The sequence below is a fragment of the Dysidea avara genome, chromosome 10 (genome assembly GCF_963678975.1).
Source record: "Dysidea avara chromosome 10, odDysAvar1.4, whole genome shotgun sequence".
NCBI classification, from domain to species: domain Eukaryota; kingdom Metazoa; phylum Porifera; class Demospongiae; order Dictyoceratida; family Dysideidae; genus Dysidea; species Dysidea avara.
In genome coordinates this window covers 15265363-15284421 of record NC_089281.1, presented here as the reverse complement: position 1 = coordinate 15284421, position 19059 = coordinate 15265363, and the positions used below count along the sequence as shown (strand labels likewise).

The following is a 19059-nucleotide window of genomic DNA, read 5'->3' as shown; positions in this document are numbered from 1 at the left end:
GACTATCAGGTTCTTTTTCCTACCCCCGTAGGTAACTCACTCTATAGGCACTTCTGATCATGACATGTGATACATGCACTAGCCTGGCTGTATATATAGCCTGCAGTATATCAGGAGTCTGAATCATTTGAAACTGTAACAAATTAAACCCTGCTGCAGGTGGTAAATTGATTCTGAGACAGTTTGCAATTCTAGTCAAGTATATGGTTGTTTTTTTTAACTACCCAAGGGGCAGGCAATGTCACTGTACATGTGCCAGACAGTTTGAGTGGCAATAGACAAATTTCAATTAGGATAACTAACCATTATCCCTATAACCTGAATCATACATTGAACATTTTGTTGAAATGATTGATCAATGATCATCCAATTTGTCTAAATTTATCTCATCAAATATTTACAGTATATGTATAAAAATAATTACAACAAATGATTATTGTAAGAAGAGTCTTATTAGTTGTGTTTCATTTGTTGGTTGCCTGGTTACTGGACAGCAGCCATGTTTCCTGACATAGTCATGGATACAAGAATAACAGAACACATAGCCACTGGTCTGTAAGGTGGTGGGTGTGTCATGTGATGCCTCACAGAGTGCACAGTGGGAGGGGCACATTGCTTCTCTGACTCCTTGGGGGTGTGGCTACAGTAAGCATCAATCAATAAGAATACATTTAACATCATATGGGATGGCGTATATAACACTCTGTAAGCAAACTTCTGAATCGTAAACAAAATTGTAACATATATTTTGGTTCCAACAGGTCTGCCTTTAACAAAAAAATAATGATGTATTGTACTGTAGAAAGATTGCGGATAGCTGAAATATGACTGCTCTATTAGAGTACCACAAACATAGTTACCCACGAGAAGACAGATACTATACAACCAGCAACTTGTGTGTGAAACAAATATGATACAAAGTTTTCATAATACATAAATCTCATGCAAAAGGTTCTGTAGTTGACATACTGCACATGATCACTTACAGGAGGTTTTGCAGGAGGGGGTGGAGTTGGCAGCACCCCAAACCCCACCCACTTGTGATCACCTGAGTACCACCACTCTAGGAACTTAAGACTGAAAGCTACTGCTGGTAACATGTTGCCTAGCAACAGTGAGAACAAGCTGCAGGGGGAGACACAATAGCAGCATGCACGCACACACAATAAATCCAACCAATCACCTTGAAGAATTCGATGTCATCTCATCACTACTCACTCGACTGAGCTTGGTACCTACAGTAGAAATAAGAATAATCTATTATGTTCCGTACTGTAATGTTTGGTGAACCAAACAATTAGGAGGGTTTGTCTACCATGTAGTAGATAATTGAAGAACTTATTGGCGAACAAAGTTCGCAGATTTGTCAGTTCACCAATATCAGGCAACAATATTTACAGTAGCAATACACGAAGGCCCATGGACAGAACACTTTGTTGCTGAATTTTGCCATGACATATCACAGTGTATTATGTATGCTTAACAGTGTGGTACACTACTTCACTCACCAGCAGTGTTGTGCGATATAAAATATTTGTGTACCACCTATCACGATTATTGCATACATATATTTTTATCACGATACAATAAATTATCACAATATATAAATCTAATCAAAAACAGCCAAGCTGTAAAAAAAGGTGTGGCCCCTAAAAAAGCCATGGTGAAAAAAAATCTGAAATCCAAGGTGGTGGCTAAGAAATGGCTGTGATGGTAGGTTAATGGTAAAAATTTTAATAACGACAATTCAGGTGAATTTGGTGTCGCTTGGTCTTGGCACCAAATTCACCTGAATTGTCATTATTAAAATTTTTACCATTAACCTACCATCACAGCCATTTCTTGGCCACCACCTTGGATTTCACATCTTTTTTCACCATGGCCTTTTTTGGGGCTGCACCTTTTTTTACAGCTTGGCTGTTTTTGATTAGATATCACTTCTTTTTGGGGCTTTTTAACCCATCTGTTTTTTTTCTTTACCACAGGAAGAAGAAAAGAACTTAATAAAGAAAAATTTTTAATACTTCATCTATTTTGATTTTATTAGTAATTATACAAATATATACATATATTTATTACATGCCAATTATTCCCCACAGGATAATCTTTTTGCAGCTGATCTCTTCACTGGATGACTTGAAATGTAGCTGAACTCTCTACAGGATGGTTTCTTTGTAGCTGATCTCTCTACAAGGTAGCTTCTTCTAGCTGATCTCTGTAACTTGTTTCTAGCTGATCTCTCTACGGGGAATTTGGTTGTAGCTGAACTCTCTTAGGGTTTGCAGCTGAACTCTCTCTACAAGGTGATTTGTGTTTGTAGTCAAAATCCCTGCTCAGTGAATTGTTTGTAGCTGAACTCTCTACAGGGTAGTTTTTTTGTAGCTGAACTCTCTACAAAGTGACTTCTTCTAGCTGATCTCTCAACAGCATGACTTTTTCCTACTTGAACTCTCTACATGGTGGTCTGTTTGTAGCTGAGCTCTCTACAGGCCTAGGGTGACTTGTTTCTAGCTGATCTTTCTATTGCATAATTGTTTCTAGCTGAACTCTGGTTTCATTGTAGCTGAACTCTCTACAGGGTGGTTTATTATTTTGTAGCTGAACTCTCTACAAGGTGACTTCTTTTAGCTGATCTCTGTAACTTTTTTCTCTCTACAGGGTGATTTGTTTGTAGTCGAAATCTCTACACGGTGATTTGTTTGCAGCTGAACTCTCTACAGGGTGGTTTCTTATATAGCTAAACTCCCTACAAGGTAACCTCTTCTAGCTGATCTCTCTATAGGGTGATTTGTTTCTAGCTGAACTCTCTACAGTGTGATTTGTTTGTAGCTGAACTCTCTGCAGAGTGATTTGTTTATAGCTGAACTCTCTACAAGGTGACGTCTACTAGCTGTGAATTCTCTTTTGTTTCTAGTTGATCTTTCTATAGAGTAACTTGTTTGTATAGCTGAATTCTTTACAGGGTGGTTTTTGGTTGCTGCATGAATTCTCTACACGGTGACTTCTGAATTCTGTAGAGAGTGACTTGTTTGTAGCTGAACTCTTTTCAGTGTGACTTAATTGTAATCTCTACAGGGGCGGATCCAGGGGGGGCTTTGGGGGCTGAAGCCCCCCCCTTCATATTTAGGCTTTACTTGATCAATATGCTGAGTATTATAATGAAATTTTGTCTTAGCATAATTATATGATCACTAATAATACAAATACTCATAAAACCACCTTATAAACATCTTTCCAAGGTATTATCAGTGGATTTATGCTAAAGTTTATGCAACAAGGACCCGGATCAGCATTGGAGGTGTACAAGATCGAGATACTCTAATAGAGCAGTCAGCTAACTACTCTAATAGAACATTCACTGGAAACATGTAGTTGGTTCTGTTATGGAATTTTTCCAAATCTGCCTGCACCTATACATACAATGAAGTGCATTGGTTTGTTTAAAGGGCTTTATTCATCCACTTGTGTAGTTAATATATATGGCAATACTTAATTCAGGTACACAATTTCCATTGAAAATGCTCTCAGATTCAATCTTGCATTGTTCGAATTTCAAAATTTTCCACGTTCAACATTATTATTCTAACATGCACCTATTCAGTGTTGTGCAATTGTGAGAGGGATGCATCATGTACTTGGTTGTCTGTACCTACCCAAACTTTTCCATTAGCAAAATGCTTTAGATAGCCATACTTATAATCTAAAGGCAGTATATGAAATATCTACAGGCAGAAAATATTATGAATTTTATGTGGAAATGTCTTCAAATTGCAGTATTTTAGCATCTATTTTTCAAAAATTTCCTGGGGGGGGCATGCCCCCAGACCACCCTGGTTCCAGCATGCTTGTGCTTTGCACACCTCTACCCAAGAGATTAGTACCTTGAGTTAGCCCCCCCCCCCCCCCCCCCCCTTTATAAATCTTAGATCCGCCCCTGCTCTACAGCGATACATTTGTAGCTGAACTCTCTACAGGGCAGTGCTCTGATAACAGTCAGACAATGGACAATTTCTGGACAAATTGGCCAGTGTCTGACCATAATTGTATTTGGCAGGACATAATGTCCTATCAGAGGAGCCCAAAAAGCCCAGGGTGTGCATATTTGGTTTACTGTTTACTTTACTACTAATAGCTGTCTCTTGGTTGCTAGGAGATTAAACATTCAAGCCACCCAAGAGACTGACCATTAATGTCCAATGCCAAACCCTCTGCCATACAGAAACCTCACAAAATCACTTGTAATAGTATCTCAGACATAAAAGAATGTATATCCTCAGCACAACAAAGGGAATGCCTACAGCCAGAGTGCCTTACATCAGAGAATGAATGCTTACTACAGGCAGTGTTATAGGTCACTTGTGTCCTTGCAAAGTATACATTTGTCCGGATAAGTTTGGATTTGTCAGGACATTTTGTCCTGGCACTTAAGAATTCTTATTGGGAGTACTGCTACAGGGTGACTTGGCTTGTAGCTGAACTGTCTATAAATTAACTGTTTGCAGCTAAACTCCCTACAGAATAACTTGCAATGTAATAGAAAACTCTATAATGGAGTAAGTCATAAACGTAACTGAGTGCTCTATTAGGGTGACTGTTCTATTAGAGTATCTTGATCTCGCATTTGCTACACGTAGTTGGCTTTCGAATCACAACTCAATGGTTGGCAATCTGATTCTTCTGTACTACTGCAAGGACTTTCTACGATTATTATTCCAGCCACATACCGATTTTCAGTTCATTGCTCTAAGCGGTTTGCCTGGTAGGCGTGAAAATTATTGGTAATTTTATTCTCGCGCTATTGTTACACACCTTCGGTTTCGTGTCATATCTCCATTATCTTAGTTTCCATTGTTTTCAAATCACCAAAAGGCACTCCTACAATGGTTGATCTATCCACAAACCGATTTTCAACTCATTCCACGAAGCAGTTTACCCTGTAGACGTGACAACAAATCGATTTTGTTTTACATGAATAATCAGTCATAATTCCTGAACCATCAATCGAATTTGCACCAAATTTGATACTAGAATTTGCCTTTGGACTGCCTTTATGTGTGCCAAATTTCAAGGTGATCTGATAACGAGTTTGTGTTTTATAGCGAATTTTCAAAGTGTGCAAAAAGACAAAAAAAAATATGAAGAAATAAAAACGAAATTTTGGCCACTCATATCTCGGAAATGGCTAAGGCGATTTTCTTCAAATTTGGTATGTGGGGTGGCCTACCTGGCGGGCACCTCTGTAGCAAAACTAGTTTCAATTGGATGAAGGATCATGGAGCTACAAAGGTGTGAAAATCACGTTTTCTTTCTTCCTGTCAATATACTCACGGTGTGGCGCGCTGGCTTCTTGGGCTGCACAACACACTACTGTGTGTCTTGATCAGCATGAAGTCATGGTAATAAATTACAAATGTAACACTTATACACACAAAAGTACCAATTGCAGCACCACCTAGCCTACTGGAAGTCTCTGTTAAGAAAATAAGTTTTGCTGTACTGTTTTAAACATCATTTTCTACTAAACTTTGTGTAAAAATAGCAAAACATTATGTGTCACGATATTACCATGAAATAGAAATTTATCACGATGCACGATATTATCGATATATTTCACATCACTACTCACCAGTGATCCACAGTACAGGAGAGTAGCTCACATGATGCTGGAACAAGTAGAGCATCCTGTATAGCAGTAGTAACCCCTAGGGGATCATGTGATCAGAGGGTGTGTGTCACAGTGTATCTGCTGCATGTGACAATAATAATATTTTAAGTGTTAATGTCAGAGTAATGAGGTATCAAGAGACAAGATCGGGTCATGTGTAAACTACAAAATTTATAGTGCTTTAAAGCATCTCTGCAAAACCATTCCAGCACAATTCACACATGATCACCTGCTCACCTCCCAGCTGAAGTAGATGATTGGGTATATGTACAGGAAACATCGAGCAGAAAACTTCAGCTCATAAGAGTCACCATCAGGGTATTCCCCTTGTTCTTTGATCACCTGATAATACTGATCAAGTTTAGTCCTCAAATATGGGATAAGTGCCTACAGTGTTACACTTAGTGTAGTGATCCATGTTATGATCTGTACAATACTCACTAATAAAATCCAAGTTAATAGTCGCACCCTCCTTGTAAGAGTTCCGTCATCACTAGATAACCAAACACCACTTTATAGGATCTGTACATTTGAAACATATAGTTACAATATGGAGTTCATTTGTAACAAGACACACATCTCACTGATGAAGTACTTCTGGATCACATAGTATGTAAGCAACATGCAGACACTCCCCCCCCACCCCCCCGAGTTCTACCATACATAAAGTTAACACATTCCACCTCTTGCCTTTTGGCCACACCATGATATCAGAGGGTGTGGTCTCCTCTCCTACACCTGCTAGTATAGAAAAGCCAACTAGAGTTATATAGCTGTTGTTAATCATAAAAATTGCACACCATGTATCTGCAACTAATTATAAACTAGAGGCTATTTGTTAGTAAAATTGTCATTAGTATCATTGAGGCAACCGCCTCGGTATAAATAAAGACATTTGAAGAGAATTTACTACTGTAAAACGTCAAGATACTCTAACAAAGCACTCGGACTATTGTCTTACTGAATTGGTGAATGGCCTAACTTGCTTAGGCCATACCTATTGTAAAGTTGTTGCTCAGATTTATTTACAACAAAATGGGTCGGTTGGTAGGCAAAAAAAAAAACCAGCTAGCTAACTAGATGATTATGATTTCTGCTGGTTTTAAGTGATCTATATGCTTAACATTATATCTGAAATCAAAATTGTACCAGCTGACTGTTCCAGGTGTCAATTTTTCTTTTCTTAAAAATCTGTGTAAAATCGGGTAGGTCGGGTCCGAGAAACAACTTTCAAATAGGTATGGCTTTATACTTAATGAAATGGCTTTGAATCCATTGTGATTTCACCAATAAGATACTTAGCAAAATTGCCAAATACAATTTCCACCAAATAAACCACATGTATGGTACACTATATACACACACACACACACACATGGACGGACACACACACACATGGACGGACACACACACACATGGACGGACACACACACACACATGGACACACACCTACTCATCACTCTCTTCATATTATAAAAGTGTTCGGAGAAGGAAGCATCTATGTATGGTGAGGTAATGAATGGGGAGGTGGATTAAACCACATAGTTACCATGGTAACTGATGGAGTATCCCTCCATTAAGGTGTTCAGTAATAAGAACACTTCGTCCTTCATGTGCCACACCCACCCCAGTGTGGCGGGAAAGTTGTGAGTTAGCACCTGTGTGGTTACCATAGTTACATGATAGTAGTCACGTGATCGGTCACCTTGATGACGTATTCAATAGCTGGCTGCAGAGAAGTGGCCATAGCCTCCTGCGCAAATAATTCGAATATAGAAGGTAGCCGACCCCATAACAGCTGCTCGTTAAACGCTCCACCTAGACCAGTCATTGCAGCTCAAGCTGTTAGCAGTTCGTAGAGAAACTAAAACCCATAATCAATTCTATTATCTACTCACGTGGGATGACGTTTTTCGCGCGCAAATTGTAATGGCAGCAGCGGAGAAGCGGCCATCTGGTCGTACTCGCTTCAACATCATAGACAACAGGTATAGTGAGGTTATTGTATACTTTATCACGTACGGTTGGTAGGGAGGATGGGGGGTTGACGCGGCCCCAGAGGCTACAACAATGTAACGAAATGGATCGCAAGTTTGGGTACGAGCCCCTACGGGACTCGTCCACACACTTGGGCTGGCTGATCAACATGCATCCGGTAAGGACCAGCTGTAGCGCCACTACGTGATGTTGTCACGCGCAGAGTGATATGGTGGATGAAGAAAAGAGGCTAGTAAGCGCCGTAGACTTCTATTTTGTACAAGAGGATGGAGACAGATTTAAGGTATGACATGTAGTTGTCATGGTGATGATTATAAACCTTTCCTCAGGTCACGATGCCTTATCAACCATACTTCTATATTGGAACAACAAAGGTGTGCGTGCGTGTACGTGCGCACTGACTAGCTGTCACTATAGGACACAGAGAGAGAAGTGGCATCATACCTCAGTAAGAAATTGTCAGGACGACTAGCTGCCATTGATATGGTAGAGAAAGAGGATCTTGACCTGGTAACCATAGTAACAACTTAGTTCGCTATATATATATAACACTTGTCATCTCGCAGGCTAATCACCTGGTTGGTATCCGAGGGACCTACCTGAAGTTGAAATTTCATTCTGTAGAGGATTTGATGAAAGCTAAGAGGTGAGGGATATGCTATAGCTATAGGAATTGTTAAGTACAGTACACGTGGAAGCCTGTGTAATATTTGATTTTCCAGGTCAGTTTATGAGCTACTACAATGAAAGTTTAGCCTCATTAACTAACTAGCCTTTAATACATTAGTGTTAACAAGTGGTACAATAGATCAAGTGTATCCATTCATTAGACTGGACTCCAAGCTTCTTTTATGTGGTTCATCATCGAAAGATGATTTGCCTACTGCTTAGCATTTACACAAGCACCTTTCTATGTTAAAGCTGCCCCATCTTCTCCAGCATTCTTGGCATGCATTGCCTGACATTGTATTGGGTCTACACCATGCAAATATATTAGAAATGATATAGCGTTGCGTAGCCTTTTAGCAGTCTACATGTTCATTTTCCAGTTATTTGGTTTATAATACTGCTTGTAAATTGCAGTGTGCAGTTATTCTGCACCCTTACCAGCCTGTTGGCAGAGTTGGTGGAAGTAACTAGTAATATAACTAGTTACATGCCTAGTAACTTGTAACCAGGAATAATTGTCTGAAAAGTAAATAAGTTACAATAGTTACATTATAACTATAAACATAAACTCATCAAGAGAAGCCTAATGGCATCTTGTTTTTAACCTATGAACGAAGTACGCAGTAGTTAAAGTGGTAACTAATTTTGCACCGAGCCACACAAGACAACAACAGTAACCCTCGGACGAGGGTTAATTACAGGCCTATTGGGTGTATTCATTCACTTGACTACTGGACCCGCATAAACTTTACTTAAATACTTTTCTAACTACCAAAAGTACAGGTATAGCTAACTGAAGTCTGGTTTTAGTGATCTATTTAACAACAAAAGTTCATCACCAGAGAACAATGCACACACTATCCAACAGGCAGAGTTGAGGTAGTCACTTCAAAAAAGTAACTAGTTACTTTCATCCCTCAGCTCCAGTTACTTTTTACAAGGTAAAGGTAACTAATTTTGTAGTTACTAGTTACTTTCATAATATAAATGTAAGCTTATTTTAACACAATTTGTGACCGGATTTGAAAAACCAGGCTTCCACACACATCCAATTCTTTGACTTTAACCAACTGTAACATGACCTTCCAGCATGCTATTGACCTGATGTTTCACACAATGCTTCCATAACATTAGAAAAGTACAGGTCAAAATTTGAAGCTGATGACATACTCCTACACTGAATTATCATCTCTCAAAGTTGTAAAACTGGATGTGTACGGAAGCCTGCATGGTTTTGTCGAATTCAGTCACATGATTAGTTTGCTCAGATATGCATCAACAAGGAAGGAAGACAACATGCAATACATGTGTGTACCAAAAAAAAAAAATTCTGTGGTCAGTTTCAATTGCCAGTTACTGATGAAGAGCAGTACACAGAATATGTCTGCTTAATGTGATTGTAGCCAAAAATGTGTTTGTTCACCATTAGGTACACATTGCATTTTATACCTGGTTTGTGTGCTAGGTGATAATCGTGACCCTGCTATAGAAACAGGACAAAGCAGCAAAGTGTTGTACCTGACACTACAGATCTGGAGATAGTACATTATTCAATTTCTCCGAGGGTTTTGCACCACTGTGTATGTGCTAGGCTAACTCATCCACAGCAAAAAAAAAGTTTTTGTAATTTGCAAAAAAGTCTTTCATGTGTACATATTCTATATGACATGATATCATTGCCATATTAGGGATATCATGCCAGCTGTGCGGAAGAACAAGGAAAAGGAGAATGCTCTACCTGTGTATGACCCTGCCCTATTTACAAGGTGACAATATCATCATGTGTCTGGATCATGTGATCATCCTATACCCATAGTCGTACAGAGAGTGCTGATATGGCTTCCTCGTCAGAATCATCCATGACCTCAATAAGAGTGGCCAGTCAAATGGAATATATCATTGATATTAGGTGTGTGTTACCGCCACCCTTATTGTCTGTAATCACTTTTGTCATTGTTACCCCTGTATAGAGAGTATGACGTACCCTATCATGTTCGTGTGGCCATTGATTTGAAGATCAACGTGGTATGTTATGTCGCGAGCTCATAATATTGTGAACTCTTGTTGAACAGACTTGTAATAATTTAAATCATGCCTGAAACAATTATGTTACTGTTCCAAAGTAAAAACACCTTAATTAAAGAAAGGTATTTAGAATTTCATACAGTATGTAAGTAAACTTTGTCATTTAGGAACTATGCGTCAATTTTCCAAAACCCAGTCATACTTTAGTTGGGGAATTTTTACTGTACATTTAGTTACATCATGCGGTACATGCTAGTACTGTATCATAAAGGTTTGGGCTTTTCTGCCCAAAAAATGTCCTAAAACCAGCTTCACTTTTCTTTCAGGCAGTAGGTAAGTCAACCAAACCCAAAAAAAATGCCTTCAGAGTGGCTCCTATAAAATTTTAATTTAACTGAATTTTCTATTGACTGACTAACAGATGATGCCTCCAGCCAAGCATAACTTGACTATGTTTAAGGCTACTGGCTTGATTTCTTCACTGTTCAACATCACTTCATGTCTTTTCACCAACTGTAGCAACTACAATGCATGCATCATGGGCTTACCTTTGTCCTCCTTTAAATGAAGCTAAAGGGCCATGTTGCTTATTCAGTAATTCATAGTCAGGGACACATTCAGTATCAATTTTATGTTGTCTGGTGCCATTCTTTCCTTTGTGTGTGGTATGAGCTGGTTCACTATTGATGAATTGTGTTATTGAATAGTTTTAACAAATAAATAAAGGGAAAACCCTACATTTGAGTAGCTAGGGATCTGAAACAAGGGAGGTCATCTATACCTGCTGCTATACTAGTGGACATTTAATCCCTACTTCAGTCATGGTACCGTATACCTGGAAATTATTTGCAGTGCATATATTTCATGGTTGCACACCTTGCCAGGGTTTTAGCATTTCTCTTAGCCCTGGATTTTTGCATTTTAATTTCACATAAAAATCATGGATCACTGAAGCTCGATTCAAAGACATTTGCTTTGCTCACATTGTGCTATGGTGCTACTTACTCAGTTCAGAGGCTTTTGGCTATTGGTACAACACTTGAAGTAAAAATCAATCCAGATCCTTCATAGCTGTGTGATTGAGAGATGATGAACGATGCAGTAGTGATTATATCAAAGTTACTAATGCGAAGAAAACCAAACATCCTTAGGGATGATCATCATGGTTATTTCTTCGCTGAACGTGTTGACACTCGTGGCTCACTTACACCCTTAAATGTGTGCCAGTATCGATTTCTATGAGAAAATTTTACGATAGCTTTACTGACCACAAAAACCTTGAAAATTACATACTGCAAAGTGTATGGTATATTGTTTACAGAGTGAAGTAGTAATTAAATGTCCACTAGCTGCAGGTGTAGATGACCTTCCTTGTTTCATTGAATTCTATTTCTATGATCCCTAAAATTCTACTTTCCTTGTACAAGGTAAATATAGAAAGCTACCTTTGGTAGTTAATATATATCACTAGTTACCTCATGTTTAATTTATGCCGCAAATTTGTGAGACTGACATGGGAATTTGGATTACTTAAACCATTCATTATTTGAATGCTAAAAAAGACCATTCGATTAGAGCATTTTGATAGATTGTGTGTGTTCTATTAGAGTAGTAAGTGTATGCTGTGCAATAGAGTGATGGAACAGAGCACTGTTTGTTAAAAGTGAGGTATAGCTTCACTGAACACTTTGATACTGGGCAGAAACAGTGTTTGACCTTACGTTTCAATTGTATAAACACCCTTCCATTATATATAACATTGTTATCCCCATATAGGGCCACTGGTACAAGGTTAGGCTACATGGTCTGGACCCTCCAGAATTGTCACTAGTGGAGGATGAACCTGATCGACCGGTTTGGTGACCCTCATTTAATGACCACCCTTGTTTAGCCTGTATTAATAGGAACCGGTGGTGATGGCATATGACATAGAGACTACCAAGTTACCACTGAAGTTCCCTGACCCAAGTATTGACTGTATCATGATGATATCTTATATGATTGATGCTCAGGTGTGGTTATATCTAGCATCTATTTGTCTATTATAAGACACAGGGCTACTTACTAATCAATCGTGAAGTGGTTGGAGCAGATGTAGAGGATTTCGAATACACCCCGCGGCCTGAATTTGAGGGGTACTTCAAAGTGTTTAATGAACCAGATGAGGTTTGCTGTTGTCAGAGTTGTAATGTAATTAGTTTCCTGTGGCAGGTGGCACTCTTAAGACGTTTTATTGGTCACATTTTGGAGGTACAGCCGAACATCATGGTCACTTATAATGGAGATTTATTTGATTGGTTAGTTTATTACCATGTCAACAGTGCTATGGCTACTAACTCCCTTAGGCCGTTTGTGGACGCACGTTGCAATTTTCATGGTATCAGTATGATGGACGAGATAGGGTTTTCCCCTGACAGTCAAGATGAGTACAAGTGTCGCCCCATCATACACATGGATGCCTTCAGATGGGTGAAGAGAGATAGCTACCTGCCTGTTGGTAGTCAGAACCTCAAGGCTGCTGCTAAGGTAATCCTGTAAGTGAGGAGTTGTGCCCACTGAGAACCCCACCTCCTCCTGTAGGCTAAACTATGTTATGCACCAGTGGAGCTGGATCCTGAAGAAATGTGTCGTATGGCCAGTGAAAACCCACAGGTATAATATTGTAGCATATAACAAACACGGGACCAAGTACATGATCACATACTTGTATGCTTCAGTAGACATTTTAATGTACTTTAGTCAAGTGTACATGGCACCATTCTAAGGTTTGGAACCATGTATAGTATGTTCACGTTGTCAACGTGAACATACTATAGCTACAGTTACTTGTACATAACTGAGTTTTAAATTACATACTTGTAAATATTTTTGGCCTCGCATCCTATAGATACTGGGGATTAGATTGGAAGCTCCGTTTTGTATGTTGGCACTCCTCGTTATACTGGAAGTAATTAATTTGGTTTGTTACATCATACTTTGCTAAGTCTTATAGGTACATGGTTGATGGGTCAATTGTACGGCTTTAAATTTATGTATATGTGCTGTGAGTTTATATGTTAACTAAGCTAACTAGTGAATGTTGTTTTGGGGGTATAGTTTGTGGAGGTGCGCAAGCATTTAGTTTAACCAGCTGAAGGATGCGAAAATGTTACTAAGGATGGTACAGTAGCTTCTAGAATCCACCTTCCAATAGAACCTGCTGCCTGTTCTCTGCAAGCCACTTAAAAGTTGCTAGAAAGGTACATATAATTTAGAAAGAGAAATACTTCAAGTCTGTTTTGCTACCACCAAAAAGGAAGTATTATTTCAGACCAAGAAATCCAAAGTTGTGCAGGGAGTACCATTCAGGTTGTATTTTATGCTTTATGGGAGAAGTTCTTGGTATTGAAAATCCTGGAGCTACATTTTATCAGGAATCTAAGAGTCATCAAGTGGATAATGGGCCTGTAGACCGACCAATGACATACAAGGTGCACGATGTGCTGCTGGGTATGTTTGCAGGAAAATAAAAGTAGATTTGAAGATGTCCCTGAACCAGCAAGTGATAAACTGTATAGATCAAAGACAGAAAAGAAAACCATTGTAAAGTGTCCTTGTCAGCTGATGGAGATGTTAGATAGGGGGGTACAAGGATGATGTGATTAGCTCTATCGCAGAAAATGAAGAGGTGCAATTTTATTGGGTAGTGTTAACATCAGACATTGAGACAGAAGAAGCTAATGAAGATGATAACAAAACTGTATACCATCTTTCATAGGTAGTGCTTATGATTTCTCTTCTGATTGGAACATCTTCCATTTCACATCCCCTACAATTTCTGTTAACAGTTGCCATAGTGATTTGGATTACTTGTATTACTTTTGAGTTTTTGCAAAACGCTTTAGCACTTGGGCTGTCATTCACTCTTCTTTGCTGACATAATCAAAAAAGTTTTTTCAGTCAATGTTGTGTTATCCATCTGCTTAAAAACTCAGGGGCACCAGTCAATGAAAGCAGATAAGGTACTAACTCAAGAAAGGATTTACTCTAAAGAAATATCTTTCCCCAGCAAAACAAAGTAGAGCGGTAAAACTGTGAATTTGCTACGAACATCAAAGTCAGTTTGTTAATTATAACATTCTTTTTTACCACATCAAAAGAATTTTGATTAAAGTAGAGCAGTGCAGGGAAGCCCCTGATATTTACTTAATAGTATATCCATCTAGCTGGTGCATGACTGACTTACTGGTAAGTTTTATGCCTAAACCCTCTCTAATGTACATCTCATCCATGAGCACTGCCACCATACAATTATCATACTCTGGACAAGTAGTAGGTTTTACTGCTTAGATTAGTTGCACTAGAAAACTCAGAGGTAACATTAACAACATGGGCATCATCGATAACTGTGCAGTATTTAACTTCATTAACTGCGATGTCTGCCACTGCCTCTGTGGAGTGTAACATTCTCTTTGTACGTAAGAGTCAAGGAATAAATCAACACATTCTAATCTGATCTTAGCCCTTCTTTGGGGTACCTACAATTGGAGCACACCATTCAGTTACCTCAGTGACTAGAGTAATGATTCCCTGTTCTTGGAGCAAGTCCAGTCTGCCTTAGTTTGTCCTGTATATACCACAAGATAGACATGGAATAATGGTACAGCATTCATTAAGCAAGGTGATACAAAAAAGTGTCTCCTTCCATTACCTGTATGTGCTCATGGGGACCAAATACTCTTGATGCACTAGGACCTGATCTACCTATGAACAACCCACTTGTCCTATCTGTTTTATTGACTATTAATAGCAGAGTACAGTACAACTCAATACAATAACTGTACAATCACACAATACAATGCTATTTATATTCTGTCACATGCCTACTAGGCAACCACTACTACATCTCCGTTTCTATAACATAATAACTTTGGGGAACTTCTTCCACTCCTAGTAACTGTTACTTCTGCTATTTCACCATAGTAGGCCATGGGGGTGCTCATTTGGTATGATCTAGGTGCTACTTCTTGCATTATCCGTACCTCTGTTGACATGTAGCCATCTTCTATATATATACATTGTCCCCCGGAAGTAGCTTAATAAGAGTCTCTTGTGTGATGATGGGAATCATAGTTGACTTTCTGTTTAGCTCTGATGTGGATTTGCTTCTCAACACTCTGTTGTTTGTGCACTTCTTGCTATGTCTGGTTTGAGAGACAGCCGACTCTAGGGTAAGGTTTGAAATAAGCTGCAGTTTTTCCAACAGTTTAGCATCTAACAGTCCCACAACTATTCGGTCTCTGATCATTTCATTTCTTAGTGCACCATAGTTGCCAAACTGTATAAGTCTGTGATAAAGTTGTCTACAGTTTCTCCTTCCTGCTGCCGGCGTTGGTAGATTTGTAGGAACGCAATCATATCTCATCTAATTACACACATGTGTGATCCTACTTATCCAATCTGGATCTTCAATGAATCTTCGTGTGGGATGTATGGTGCAGGATGATCGCTGTAGGGATGGTGGCTGTGGCATAAGGGGTGATGTGTCACTTGATGGTAGTGTATTGTCTGGGATTGATGTCAGTAGACAGCAACGAAGGAAGCGACGATTGCAAACTAATACTCTCCCCCCCCCCCCCCCCCCCCCCCCTGGTTTTGATGTAGTAGTAGCATTGTGGGTTGATGTCAGTAACAGTGCCATAGATGTTCTAAGCTTTAGTTTGTGGATTTTAGATGGCAACATGTGATCTGATAGTGATGTCTGACAGGGGATGGGAATGTTAACTACAATGGGAGCACACCAATCAGTGGGTTCAGTAACCGGGGTGATAATGTTTTGCTGATCTCATGGAAAGCTTGCAAATATTACCAGACTGCTGCTATCCGCACCCACCAGTAACCACCAACACTGTGTACACTACTGCCACCAGTCCTTGATTCACCACCCATCAACATTAATACCAACACATTACCACTTAATAAAGACTCCATTGTAACTAAATTCCCCAGTGTATTTGATGGTGTTACTAGTGCTATGGATGGTGAGAAATTTCACATTTACCTGACGAATAATGCTAAACCATTCTATGTAACATCCCCCCCACTCCATCCCTTTTGCATATCGTGACAAGTTAGCAGTAGAACTGAAATTGCTACAGGAGCAGATCTGGGATAGATCTACAGGTCATCTGAGGATTCTCTGTCCCCAAGTTTGAGGCGTATAGGAAGCTTTCCCATAGGATGCATTTCAGTGCCATTGGCTGCTTTTGAAACATTGTTTGATGGTCGGTAGAAGATTGTGAAGGTGCTCATTCAGGTCACCTAAGATTGTTGCACTGGCTGTCAAGATATCAGCACCTGAGTCTGGCAAGATGGCAGCAGATGTAGAGCCATTGAGTGGTGTGATTGTCATAGTGATCTTGGGGGCAGAATCAGTAGCAGCTACATGGCGGATGGTGGAAAGTAGTGACAATGCATTAGCACCTGCTGATGTTGGTGTGGCATCTCGTTGTGCAGGCTTGCTGTGACACATCTTAACGAAGTGGCCTATTTTGCCACAAGTATTGCAGGAGGGCACTAAGATCTACCTCCTGGGTGTGGCTTACCACATCCTGGGCAGGATTGAGAATAGCTGGATGATGTTTGGCTGAGTGGCTAGTGGCTAGTGGCTTTCTGCAGAGAGGTGGTGGGTTGCGTACAGCTGCCAGTGAGATGCCCAGTAGACATGAAGCTTGGCAAATCTGGATGGCCCTGGTGAGGGAAAAGTCTTTCTCCTGCAGCAAGTCTTCAACCGTGTCACCATCAAGAATCCCTTCGATGATTTAGTCACTTGTCTGAGCAAAAGTTGCACGTTTTGACTAGTTCGCGGAGTGCTAGCAAGAAGTCATCGAAGCTTTCTCTGGGTTATTGAATACATCTGTGAAAGTTTCTACGCTTGCTTATATGACTGTCAATATATTTTTTTAATAGTGCTTATGATGACTGCAATGTCTTCTTTCTCGGCGTCAGAAAGGCCAAGGTTCTGGACAATGAAGAGAGTTTCACGAGAAAAACACAAGTTCAATGCTTGGATTTTCTTTGTAGCACTGAGTCCTGAGAGACTCATGTATGATTCCCACTGGGATCGCCATGCCGTATAGTCAGAACTATGATCTACTTGTAAGTCTAACCTGGGTAAGTCACCTTGTCTAAACACAAAAGGCATCATTGGTAGTGAAGGCTTGGTTGAACTCAACGGATCAGAGCTATGCAGAAGAAAAATGACTGTCACCTTCTGTGGTGCCTCTAACCGGCACCAGGGAACCAGTTGATCGGTTAAAATATCTCGAAAGATGACAACAAGGTGGATGGCTACACGGATCGGATAACTGCTTGCAGCATCATGTAGGAACACAATCATATCTAATCCTACACACACATGTTATCCTACTTACAAATGTAACTATAAATAGTTTAAATATGAATGTCTACATAGTTCCTACACGTTCATAGATATTTTGCTGTGGCTCGAAATGGTTGTCAAATTTGGCTTTCACTGTGCCATACTTCTTCTTTTCAGCATCTGATGGTCCGAAGGAACTAAGAATATCATCGACTTTATCACCCATTATGTAAATTAGCGTTTTAATTTGGTTCTCTTCCAACAACTATCAAATCATTGTACATTAATACTTTCTCCACAGCTGTCAGTAGTTTACATGACTGTCGGGAGCAGTTGTATACTCACTTGGTTACATGACAGATACAACAATGAGCTGTGCATGTCTTTTTTATGTACATGGCTCACTTTCTTTGTTCATAAAAATGCCTTTTATGATGGAATTGAAGAACTGTTTCTCCTCATTTGAAAACAGCAGTTATATACGCAGCACTGAGATGTGCCCATGTGAGCTAATAGTAACACTCCCCAATTCTATGTTTAAAGTCCTTGATGTTATTAGTAGTCGTAAAAGCATTGTGAGGCAGTATGAGCTAAGAGCTTCGGCTTTCTTTTTCTTGAGACTGTCTTCATTTTTGGTGTAAATTTTCTTGGCATTTCTGAAAGTGGTGTATACAATACAAAGTGTAATGCTCAAAGTTAATTTTAAAAAGCACTCAGTATCATTAAATTTCATACAGCAATTGCAAGGAAGACGCTGAGAACTACCTGAAACCGGTACACAAAACCGACCTACTTTGTGTCTCAGTTGCATCAATATCACGTGTACTGATATGTTTAGCCGCACAGCGTATGGCACGAACCACTTGGTAATGCCATCCAATCTGAAACACATAGTTAATGTTTGTACTATAGATCTTTAAATACATAGCATGGCAACTGCACTCATATTATGCACCTTTGTTCTTCACAACAAGGTTTGTGTCCTTATAACCAGACCTTTGAAATTCAAAGGCCTAGCTAAGTTAGTGTGCACAAAACTGCAAAGAGTGCGTAACTGGAAAGTACACATAATGTTGAGCCCATGAACAGAACTTCCAATCCTTTGTTATCAGTGTACATCCTTGCATACAGGACCCTGAGGCTCTTACTATCTATGCAATTTTGAACTCCTGAGATTGGTACGCTATTTTTGTGGTGACTGCTCTATTAGAGTATATAGTGATATATGGACAGATTATAGCTAATATATAGAAGGGTGATTATTACACATGGCCAGAGTTGGTCCTGGTGTTATCTCATGTATGCAATTCCAATTTAAGATATCCTTGTTAATTCAGGCAGA

The 19059-nt window shown here is 39.5% G+C and overlaps 2 protein-coding genes across 2 annotated transcripts in view; one reads left to right on the top strand and one right to left on the bottom strand.

Annotated features, from left to right (window-relative positions):
• Positions 1 to 348: 348 nt before the first annotated feature.
• LOC136268038 (peroxisome assembly protein 12-like) lies at positions 349 to 7568 on the bottom strand. Its single transcript, XM_066063270.1, has 9 exons — positions 7371 to 7568; positions 7215 to 7323; positions 7115 to 7163; positions 6107 to 6158; positions 5903 to 6052; positions 5627 to 5702; positions 1184 to 1235; positions 987 to 1125; positions 349 to 640 (listed from the first exon to the last, which is right to left on the bottom strand). The coding sequence occupies exons 1-9, from the start codon at positions 7494 to 7496 to the stop codon at positions 434 to 436; spliced, it is 960 nt and encodes a 319-aa protein (XP_065919342.1). The 5' UTR covers positions 7497 to 7568; the 3' UTR covers positions 349 to 433.
• The window catches only part of LOC136268037 (DNA polymerase epsilon catalytic subunit A-like), a 38430-nt gene continuing 26932 nt past the window's right edge, over positions 7562 to 19059 (top strand). Inside the window, exons 1-15 of the mRNA XM_066063268.1 lie at positions 7562 to 7653; positions 7697 to 7820; positions 7866 to 7946; positions 7993 to 8037; positions 8081 to 8173; positions 8230 to 8309; positions 10021 to 10098; positions 10149 to 10241; positions 10303 to 10357; positions 12134 to 12211; positions 12262 to 12369; positions 12413 to 12523; positions 12569 to 12654; positions 12703 to 12883; positions 12938 to 13009. Of these exons, the coding sequence (XP_065919340.1) occupies positions 7595 to 7653; positions 7697 to 7820; positions 7866 to 7946; positions 7993 to 8037; positions 8081 to 8173; positions 8230 to 8309; positions 10021 to 10098; positions 10149 to 10241; positions 10303 to 10357; positions 12134 to 12211; positions 12262 to 12369; positions 12413 to 12523; positions 12569 to 12654; positions 12703 to 12883; positions 12938 to 13009 (1344 nt within the window). The 5' untranslated portion in view covers positions 7562 to 7594. The remainder of the gene's footprint in view (positions 7654 to 7696; positions 7821 to 7865; positions 7947 to 7992; positions 8038 to 8080; positions 8174 to 8229; positions 8310 to 10020; positions 10099 to 10148; positions 10242 to 10302; positions 10358 to 12133; positions 12212 to 12261; positions 12370 to 12412; positions 12524 to 12568; positions 12655 to 12702; positions 12884 to 12937; positions 13010 to 19059) is intronic.